At 60.3% G+C, this 8352-nt stretch overlaps 3 protein-coding genes across 4 annotated transcripts in view; 1 reads left to right on the top strand and 2 right to left on the bottom strand.

Annotated features, from left to right (window-relative positions):
• The window catches only part of PPP1R13L (protein phosphatase 1 regulatory subunit 13 like), a 9299-nt gene extending 5794 nt beyond the window's left edge, over nt 1-3505 (bottom strand). Inside the window, 1 exon segment of the mRNA XM_023747950.1 lies at nt 3373-3505. The gene's annotated coding sequence lies outside the window, so the exon portion shown is untranslated.
• A 1493-nt stretch (nt 3506-4998) lies between these two features.
• CD3EAP (CD3e molecule associated protein) lies at nt 4999-7435 on the top strand. 2 transcript variants are annotated; one of them, XM_006107231.3, is made up of 3 exons: nt 4999-5119; nt 5497-5638; nt 5808-7435. In XM_006107231.3, the coding sequence occupies exons 1-3, from the start codon at nt 5098-5100 to the stop codon at nt 7165-7167; spliced, it is 1524 nt and encodes a 507-aa protein (XP_006107293.1). In that variant the 5' UTR covers nt 4999-5097; the 3' UTR covers nt 7168-7435. The 2 variants fall into 2 exon arrangements, with proteins under 2 accessions (XP_006107293.1, XP_014304700.1); XM_014449214.2 differs by lacking the exon at nt 4999-5119 and adding an exon at nt 5141-5390.
• The window catches only part of ERCC1 (ERCC excision repair 1, endonuclease non-catalytic subunit), a 19330-nt gene continuing 18253 nt past the window's right edge, over nt 7276-8352 (bottom strand). The window contains 3 exon segments of the mRNA XM_014449215.2: nt 7276-7383; nt 7641-7709; nt 7928-7999. Coding sequence (XP_014304701.2) covers nt 7330-7383; nt 7641-7709; nt 7928-7999 — 195 coding nt within the window. The 3' untranslated portion in view covers nt 7276-7329.

Below are 8352 nucleotides of genomic sequence, written 5' to 3'. Positions count from 1 at the left end.
ACTTCTCAGGCTTCACCACAGTTTAGCTCAGCGTGGGCAGCAGGCGGGCTGGGGCATGCTAGCCCGGCCTCCGTCTGACAAGCCTCAGGACAGAACCTGCTGGAGTTGGTGGCTCGTTTGGGTGTGTTGGGAGTCTATAACCTTGGGCAACGAGTCCCCTCCACTCTTTGGGCCTCAGTTTCCCCAATGATGAAGGGAGGAGGTAAATCAGCTGTGCTGAGGGGCTTCTTGGTCTCTCAGAGGCCTAGATTCTGAAACTGTAAGCACCTTGAGATTGTCCCACAGAGCCCCAAACCCTCAGCTTGAGCGTCTATTGTTCCAAAGGTTTAAATCCAAGATGCTATCTTTGGAACATTCTAGAATTCTCCAATTTGGCTATCCCAGGACCCCACAGGCCTAAACGCCTACGTGACTGTGTGGTCTAGTGCAGTGGGTAAGAGCACAAGGAAGGAGCCAGACTTCCAGGGTCCTAATCTGGTGGCTCCACTGCCCCACCCTGACAAGAGTACCTCGGTTTCCTGATCTGGAAGATGAGGAGAAACAGCAGTCTGCCTCAGCAGGGGTGTTTATTTTAAATCTTATTTTCCATATTATTGATATGGAAACATCAACAGTGGTGATGATCCAACTGGCCAGAAGGCGCAAGAGGAATTAAGGCTCTGAAAATTGAGGCCTCGGGCAGCAGAGACTACAGGAGTCAAAATTAGCCTGTTAGACTCTTAGATACACAGGAAACACCCTGTGTCTGTTAAAATATAAAAACTGAACAATTCCATGCAGCCTCCTGTGCCAGCATTTTGGCAGGGAGCGGTTGTTTGGGGGATATTTCATGATTTCCAAATTTCTAAGACGCTCGGATCCCACGCTGACATCCTCTGGCTCAGAGGAAATGCCGACGCTGGGCGTGGGGGGCCGACCCGGGGCTGGCGCGGGCGGAGGGAGCGTCGGGACCGCCAGGGGGCGCTCCGGGTCACGCCCGACCCCAGCCCAGCAGGCGGACAGCACCTGAGCTCAGACCCGGGGAATGCGCCGCGCGCGGGTCTGGGCAGGTGCAGAACCTCCCCGGGCAGAGGAGCGGGGCCGGGCGGGGCGTGAGGGCGGCGCCTCTGCTCCCAGGCCCTCGCCCTTCACTCCCAGGTACTCTCCAACCCAAGCTCCCGCTTCTCCCCTGCCCCCTACCCCTAGCTCTCTTTTCCAGGCCTCCTCTGCACTCCAACCAGGTTCTCTGGGTTAAGAATCCGGGCAGGAGGTGGGGGTGGGGTCGTTCCAGAAGAATCATGCTCAGTAGGGACCGTGTCCGAGCGCTAGGCTGGCCTGGGAATACCCAGGTTCTAATCCTACAGTTCTGTGCGGACAGACTGACGCTGAAGAAGCCTCACCCTCTCTGGGACTGGGTACCCCCCTCTGGGGACAGCTGGGGTATGGGCTAGGACCTTCCCCTCTCTAAGCCTCTTCCTTGGACTAGTTATTGAGCTTCTCTGTGTCTCAGTTCTCTCGTGTGTATAATGGGGCGATTAAAACCTTCACATTACAGGGGTGTGAGGTTTGAGTGACAGAATTTATGTGTTTAAAACAGCGTTTAGAACAGTGCAGGGCGCCACATAAAGTTCACACATAGAGGATTCTTCATTACGGTCTTCCTTTGCTCATCGTTAAGATATCACAGGGTCTGGCACAGAGTGAGGGCTCAATACCCAAAGTAACTTCCCCCCAAAAAGAGCCCTTTCAACTCTTTCTGAGATTCTAAAAGCCCCGCATTTGAACCTCTGGAGCCTTCACTTCCTGAGCCCTGACCTCTCCATGTACATTCCTGAGTTCTGGCCAGGGATCATCCACAATCATTGAAGCACGGGGGCCCGAGGAGCCCTGGAAGGTTCCAGAGAGAACGTGGCAGAAGCCCAGGGCGCCGTAGGCTGTGCCTGCTCTCCAGCCTGTCTCCCCACTGGAGCAGGGAGAAGTCATTCCTTCCCTGGGGTGGGGTCAGCAAACCTCATTGGAAGTGACACCTTTGAACGGTTGCCGGAGACAATGGGCACCGTCTGGTCTACCTGCCAACCCCGAGCCTGGCATGCCGTGAGCTCTCTTGGCAGCCACGGTTATTATTTTTAATGTCATCACAGGCTGTTACCAAATGCCCTTCAAGCCCAAACTATTAGGAAGTTCTTCCCTCTCGCATCAGAGCCCCTTGCCTCCCCACCCCCTGGTTTAATCCTTTCCCATGACACTTGCGGGTGGAGAGAAGGGGGAGACAGACAGAGGGAGGTGCGGGGCCCTGCCCTCCCCCACCCCCCCTTCAAGGACTGACACACACCTCCAGAATTAGCCTCGATCCCTCCCTTATCTCCCACGCTACTTCAGGTCAGACAGAGGGGGTGGAGGTGACATTTCTCACCTCAGGGTCAGGGCCAGTAGCCCTAGGAGGGGAAAGGTTAGTCGGAAAATCTAGTGGGAGCGGATGGAATTCTGCACCCCAGAGAGCTGCAGAGGGAGGGGGGATGCCAAATCTGGGTTTCCCCTCCCACTCTGACCTCCGAGCTTGGTTGACCCCCATCCTCTCTGTGTAATGACTGCGTGGTGCCCAGCTCTGCAGGCCTCCCCGAATCCAACCCCACCTTCTAGAATTCGGCCCTGGGTTCTACCTAGAACGCCCGCCCTCTGCAAACCCCCGTGGTTTCCCACCTCCATGGGGCAATCGGAGGCACCACACCCGCGCCAGGGGGCGCCCTTGGGCGGAGGTCCCTTCTCTGGTTAGGCAGGTCTGACGCCTCGGTTAATGACATGTTGGGGATCGCGCAGCGGCACCGGGGAGTTTGGAGAGCTGCCCCTGCCCCCACCCCAGAGCCGGGAAGTTTGGGGAGCGCCACACAGCCTCCAGAGGGACCCCGGGTATTTGTCTCGCTCCATTTCAGGAACCCGGGCTCCACTACCCCCTCCCCACCCTAATTCTTCTCGGAGACCTACGGGCTCGGTGGAGAAGGCGGCACCGAGAGTGGTAGGATGGCCTCCCATTCCAGAGCCCCAGCCGTCCGAGCCTCCCATTTCTGCCCCAGATTCAGGCACCCGCTTCCCCCAATTCTACTCAAGGACTCAGGGTTCCGAGAGCCCCCAGTTCGAGGGACTCAGGAGTCCCAGCTCCAACGTCTCCCCCGGAACCAAGGCGTCCGAGTCCTCCCTTCCAAGAACTCAGGCATCCCGGCCCCCTTCCCTTCTGCCCAGTAAACCAAGTATCCAAGTTCTCTCCTTCCACGGACCCTGCGTCTGCGCACCCCCAATCCCGCGCTGGGACCCGGCGTCCGGTTCCCCTCCCAGTCCTCCCAGGGACGCGGTGTCGGCCCCTCCAGAGCCGCTGGACCCGGGCGAGGCGGAACTCACGGATCAGGGGCCGATCCTGGCACCAGGGGTCTTCCTCCGGCTTCGGCTCCGGCGGCGGGGCGCGGAGGACGGGGCGGGGCAGACTCCGGGAACAGGTTGGACAACGTGACTCCGGCTGGAGGGAGGCGGGTCCCTGCGGGGAGGGGGAGCCGGGGTCGCCTCGAGCACCTTGGGACTTGTAGTCCCGGAGGAGCAGGACGCAGCCGGAGCCGTTCCCACTCAGAGGCATCCGAAGTCCATTTCACAGACAGGAAGGGCGAGGCCCAGAAGCCCAGAGAGACCTGGCCACGGAAATAGAGTCCAGACTTCTCCCTCCCTGTGGCTGCGGAAGACGGACTCCCACGTCCCGGCCCCACCCCTCCAGGCTCAGTTTCCCCTCCTGGGATGATTCGGACACTACCAAGGGGGGGAGAAGGTCGCAGACCGGGGGAGACTCACGCCCCATCCCTAGAGCGAGAGGAGGCCTCCCTAAATAGTACCCCTCGAGTTTCTGAGCCTCAGTCTCCCCGTCGGTAAAAAGGGCGGATTGGATCTGGTAAGATGTCCCGGCCACGGCGCCCAGGCTGGGACTGCGGTCCCTGGCGGCGTCCACAGCCGAGTTGGGCGCTCCCCCGCCCGGGGTCCTCTGGGAATTGTAGTCCCGGAGCCCGCGGGGGCCACGCCCCGGTGTCTCGCCCCCGCGCGGGAACTGTTTGGGGACCCCCGGCGGAGGGAACGCGTCCCCTGACCCTCCCTCGGGTCTGGGAAGCCGCTCGCTCCCTGAAAAGAGGGGCACCCCAATGCGGGAATAGGATCCGAAATCGCGGCAGAGGGGGCGGGAGGCGGCGCTGACACACCGGCCAGGAATGCAGTTGGGTCACCCTGTCTAGCCGCTGTCTCGCCGCCCCACGGGATGCCGTCGCTGTCAGGGGGGCGTGGACGCGTCCCCCAAAGCTGGGCCCACGTGCTGCTGTTTACAAGCGCCCCGGGTCTGGGAAGGAGCTCTGGTCTGCTCCCTCTCCCGTCCCCAACGCCTTCGGGGATGTGCTCCACACGAGATTAAATCCTCCGGGACAGCCACATGCCTCGGGGGACCCACAGGCCCCATCCCTCAGCCCGCACAGCCCCACGCGAGTCTGGAGGCTCCGCCCCCCATGTTTCCCGCTCCCCGGAGGTCCAGAAGCCCCTCCCCTGGCTGGTACCTCACGCCCTCGAGAGGAATTGCCCCCTTTCCTCCGCTTCCCCACCCCTCCCACTCCAGTTCTGAACTCCCGAGACCTCTGGGCCTCCCTAGCAGGGACTGCAACACTGAAAGCACAGCCAAGCCAGCCAAGACTCTTACCTATCTCTTTCAGGACTTCAGACCAATCGATCCTCCTGTCTCTTTAAGGGTTAGGTCCCATCAATGTGGCTGCCCCTTTAAGGCGACGTTGGCGCAAACAATGTCCGAGAGACTAAGGGGGGTGCCCGCCGGGGCCTGGTGGGGCTCTACCTCCCGCCAGACCTCGAATCAGCTGCTTCCGGGAGCAGATTTACAGGAACAGAGACCTTCCTTGGTTGTCTGCTCCGCACAAACGGGAATTTCCCGCAGTTCTGCTCACAAAGCGAGCGGGCTCCCAGCGACACCTCCGCGCCCCCGCACCCTTTGGGCGCTCCCGAGCCAGGCCCCGCCCCCTCGGCTCCACGTGGTCGGCGGCGGGGCTGGGGCGGCTTAGCTACGGATCAGCGGGAGCGGTGGGTGCCGGGATGGCGGGTGTCCCGTCCGGAGGTGAGTTGCTTCAGGGCGGGCCGACGGGGTGCAGAAGGCTGGCTGGCGGGAGGGGGAAGGGGCGCCGGGAGCGCCTGGACGGAAGAAGGGACATCCCCGGAAACAGGACCTGCGAAAAGCATGCCCCGAGGAAGGCGGGGTGGGGGCACTGGAGGGAGTTGGGCCGGAGAGAGGATATCTTGGGAGGGCGACCGGTGTAGAAAAGAGCCCCCCAGGATTTGGATCAGTGGAGATAAAGGGTCTCCGTGGAACCGACCGTGGGAGAGACCGGGTGAGGGCCTTTGGGGTGCTCGAGAGGTTGGGACCGGTGCGATAGGCGCCCTGGAGGATGGGACTGGCAGGAAAGTGTCCGCAGACCCACGTTTCCCCTTCTGCAGGTGCTGCTCGGTTCTCTTGTCCCCCCAACTTTACCGCGACGCCCCCATCCTCAGAGTCCACTCGTTTCTCCTTGGAGGCGCTGACGGGCCCGGATACGGAACTGTGGCTTATCCAGGCCCCTGTAGACTTCGCCCCAGACTGGTGAGTGGTCCCAGCCGGCTCCCTGGAATACTCGCCACTCCAGGGGATGCACTTGGGGAGTTTAGAGGGGCTTGTCCTAGGGAACCTAGCAATGCAGCTCCCCAGCGCCTCTCCCCTGTGCCACCGAAAGAATCTGACTGGCTTCTGCCCTCCCCCTTTCTCCTTTCAGCCTCAATGGGCGGCTGGTGCCTCTCTCTGGCTCCCACATGGTGAAGGGCAAGGTGGCAGGCAAGCGGCACCGCTATCGGGTCCTCAGCAGCGGCAGCCCCCAAGCTGGAGAAGCAACCCTGCTGGCCCCCTCCGCAGAGGCAGAAGGCGGACTCACCTGCGCCCCAGCCCCCAAGGGCAGCCTAAGGATCTTAGAGGGTCCCCAAGAATCCTTATCGGGGATCCCGCTGCAACCCATTCCCACCAGCCCCCCACCACAGATCCCGCCTGGCCTGAGGCCTCGGTTCTGTGCCTTCGGAGGCAGCCCGCCAGTCACAGGGCCTGGGTCAGCCTTGGCACAGAGGTCACCGGCCTCAGGGAAGAGGAAAAAGAAGAGGCACGTGTCTGAGGCCTCCGTTCCTCAGGAGGCAGTGAATGGGCACGGGACCCTGGAGGTGGACACAGCTTTGGGGCCCCCAGAGATGGGTGTGGGGAAGAAGAAGAAAAAGCAGCACCCCAATGAACTGGAGGCAATGAAGCCGGAGCCCGGGGCTGAGGTGCTGGAACCGCTGGGAGTGCTGGTCCCATCCACCAGCAAGAAGAAGAAAAAGAAGCCTAAAGAGACAGAAATGGGGGTGCTGGAGCCAGAAGAAAAGACTGTGGAGCTGGAACTCATGGTTAAAACCGAGCCTCTGCAAGAGACAGTCCTATCCCCCACCAAGAAGAGGAAGAGACACAAGGGGACAGAAGGGATGGAGGCTGTGGAGGGGATGAGAGCTGAGTTTCAGCTACAGGTGAAGGAGGAGCCCCAGGAGGAGGCCATCCCACTGCTGTCCTCAAAGAAGAAGAAAAAAGGAAAGGGGCCCAGGGTGCTGGTGGAGCCAGGGACTGAGGCTGTGGAGCCAGAGATGAGCACCCTGGAGCCCCCAGGAGAGAGGATGGAGCCTGAACTGCCACGTGGTGAGGTTGAGCCACAGGCCGAGGCAGCTCTGGTGTCCACCAAAAAGAGGAAGAAAAAGGAAAAATGGCAAAGCCCGATGATGGAGCCAAAGACAGAGGTGGTGGAGCCCCAGGAAGAGGTGATGGTGCCTGGGCTGCCAGGTGATCTTGAGCCTCAGGCAGCTCTAGCATCCCCCAAGAAGAAGAAGAAAGAAAGAGGGCACAGAGGGACTGACCCAGGAGGTGAGATGACGGAGCCTGAGGCCAGGGAAGATCCAGCGTCCACCAAGAAGAGGAAGAAGTGGGGCCAGGAAAGTGGGGTGCCAGAGACGGCATCCCAGGAGGGGGTGCCGGAGCCGCCACTGAATCCAGAGTCTGGGGAGGTGGCTCCCACGAGACGGGAGAAGAAGAAAAAGAAAAAGCTGCAGCAGGATCCTGCGTAGTCTCCTCCAGGGAAACGGACAACTGCTAAGGAAAGCTGAGGTGGCCCACTGGGCCGTCAAGCTGAGCAGAGAACCCCTTCCGGTGGTTGCAGCAGCACATGCGCAAGAGCCTGGCGGGAAAATGCTTTATTGTTACACTGGGGGCCTCCTGGGCAGCTGAGGTCATCGGGGCACTTTCAAGAAGGGCTCGTGGAGGACATCAAACAGCCTGCGGGCCTGGGTGGGAGAGAGAAGGGAGCCAGTCATTAAATGAGCCATTTGTTCGGTACGTCCAGCGTGGACTTTGGTTCTTTTCCTCCCAGGCTGACTGTGTGAGGCTGGGCTGGCACCCACCCTCTCTGGGCCTCAGTTTCCCCATCTATAGGAGAGGCACTGTGGGACTTCGGAAACCTTAGAACTTTAGGATCTGGGGTCCCATCTGTTTGGGGCCCCCTCCTGCCCCTGAGCCCTGAGCCCGTTCCCAGATCTCTTACCTTCTGGGGCCCCAGGCCCGGGCACAAGGCCAGATCTTCCCTCGATGCGGCTATGAGCTGTTCCAGAGACTGAGGAAGGCGGGAGTGAAGGGTCAGGGGAGGTGAGCGTAAAACTCTGCCCTGCCCCAGCTGATCAGGGATCTAAGATATTCCTGGAAGGAGGTAAGGGCTGTGGGAGGGCAGGGAAGGCGGGAAGGGGGGAGGGGGGCTTAGGGAAAGAGTAGGGGGCTGCCTCGAAAAGGCACAGGGGTAGAAATGCCTGTACGGACACAGGAATCCTTCCTTACCCCAAAGGTGGTCAGGAGGGTCTGACTGTCGGTTTTGTTGACTGACTTCACAGTGGTCAGACATTCAGTCACCTGGAAAGGGAGGAGGCAGAAGTGTGTTGGGAGAAGAAAGAGCAGGACTGAGCCCATGAGGGCAGTGCTGTTACTACTGTGTCCCCTTGCATGCAGGAGGTGCTTAATAAATGCCTTTTTTTTTCTAATAAAGAGGTCATCTTAGAGTGATCCCCAAATAACTGAAAGGGTGTCGGTCATGCAACGAGAAGATAAATGCCACTTGTTTATCTCGAGTTCGTTCTGCCAGGGGAAGACTAGGCTCTGAAGTCGGAGCTGTGTTCAAACTAGGCCCCACTGCTCACTCCCTGGTGAGGTCCTGGCACAGGAATTCATCGCTAGGCCTTCATTTCCAGGCAAAGGGAGTCTAGCAG

This window comes from Myotis lucifugus, unplaced genomic scaffold, assembly GCF_000147115.1.
Source record: "Myotis lucifugus unplaced genomic scaffold, Myoluc2.0 scaffold_1073, whole genome shotgun sequence".
NCBI lineage: Eukaryota > Metazoa > Chordata > Mammalia > Chiroptera > Vespertilionidae > Myotis > Myotis lucifugus.
Note: the sequence above shows the minus strand (reverse complement) of the source record. Positions and strands in the feature narration are given on the sequence as shown.